We start from the raw sequence: 1,116 nt of genomic DNA on the forward strand, positions 1-1,116 counted from the left end.
CGCCGGCCTGCCAGGGGCTGTGCGCGCAGCTGCACCTCTGCAAGTTCATGGTCTCCGGCGCCTGCAAGGTCCTGAGGGCCGGGTAAGCGCCGCGCTGGGGGGTGGGCGGTGGACCTCGGCGCCCCCACGCTCCCAGCCCGCGTGGGGTCCGTCTTAGGTCTCAGTGAGGTGGCCTTTCCCTGGCTCTCTTCGTTCACCTCAGCGAACATTTATTGAGCACCTCCTGAGTACCTGTGTGAGGGACTGGGGGTCGAGTGGGGTCCTTTAGACTCCTGACACTCTCGGAAAACAGTGACTTGAGCGCTGTCTCAGGTGGGACAGCTGGGTGTGGCCATATGGGGGTGGGGGGAGAGGGAGAGGGAGGCGGTGGCTTGGAGTGGGGCTCCCCGACGCCACGGGGCTCCCGAGCTCGCTTGGGGGGCCAGACAGCCGGGGCTTTCTCTGCCCAGCAGCCGGCAGGAAACTGATAAAACCTCACTCAACCTTGTTCACCTGCTCACGAGCCGGAAAACGGAGGCAAACGCCTTCTCACCGCCCACGAGGCCCTTGGGTTGCTGGTACCTGCCCGCCCCCCTGCCACGGCCCCTGGGCCACCTTATGTTCCTGCAACACCTCCAGCCCTTGCTTTCCGGTGGGCTTGTGCTCTGCCGGGAGTGCCCTTTCTGGCTTGCTCGTTAATCCTTCAGGCCTCATCTCAGAGATCCATTTGAGAGCTTTTCTTCCTCTTTCTCTTGGCCACACCTGGGTTGTTTATTTTCCTCACACACCTTGCCCCCTTTAGACCGTAAACCCCCTGAGGCAGAGGCTTCCTCTATCTCATCCCTGGCTGTGCAGCTCCCCAGCACTTAGTACTCCTGTTCGGCTCATAGTAGTGAGCAGTGGGGTTTGTAGAAGGGTTTACAGAAGTTTATGCTAAAGAATTTGGACCAGCCGGGCTCGGTGGTTCAGCCTGTAATCCCGCGTCTTGGTAGGCTGAGGTGAGTGGATGGCCTGAGCCCGTGGGTTCGAGACCCGCCTGGGCAACTTGGCGAGCCCTCACCTCTACAATAAATAAATAAAAAATTAGCCGGGTGTGGCAGCGCGCGCCTGTAGTTCCAGCTACTTGGAAGGCTGAGG

The 1,116-nt window shown here is 60.5% G+C and overlaps 1 protein-coding gene across 1 annotated transcript in view; it reads left to right on the forward strand.

Annotated features, from left to right (window-relative positions):
• Window positions 1-7: 7 nt before the first annotated feature.
• Window positions 8-1,116, forward strand: part of PARP12 (poly(ADP-ribose) polymerase family member 12) — a 41,327-nt gene continuing 40,218 nt past the window's right edge. Inside the window, exon 1 of the mRNA XM_021708087.1 lies at window positions 8-82. Within this exon, the coding sequence (XP_021563762.1) occupies window positions 48-82 (35 nt within the window). The 5' untranslated portion in view covers window positions 8-47. The remainder of the gene's footprint in view (window positions 83-1,116) is intronic.

This window comes from Carlito syrichta, unplaced genomic scaffold (assembly GCF_000164805.1).
Source record: "Carlito syrichta isolate Samal-C Ts95f unplaced genomic scaffold, Tarsius_syrichta-2.0.1 Scaffold130598, whole genome shotgun sequence".
Taxonomy (NCBI): Eukaryota; Metazoa; Chordata; class Mammalia; order Primates; family Tarsiidae; genus Carlito; species Carlito syrichta.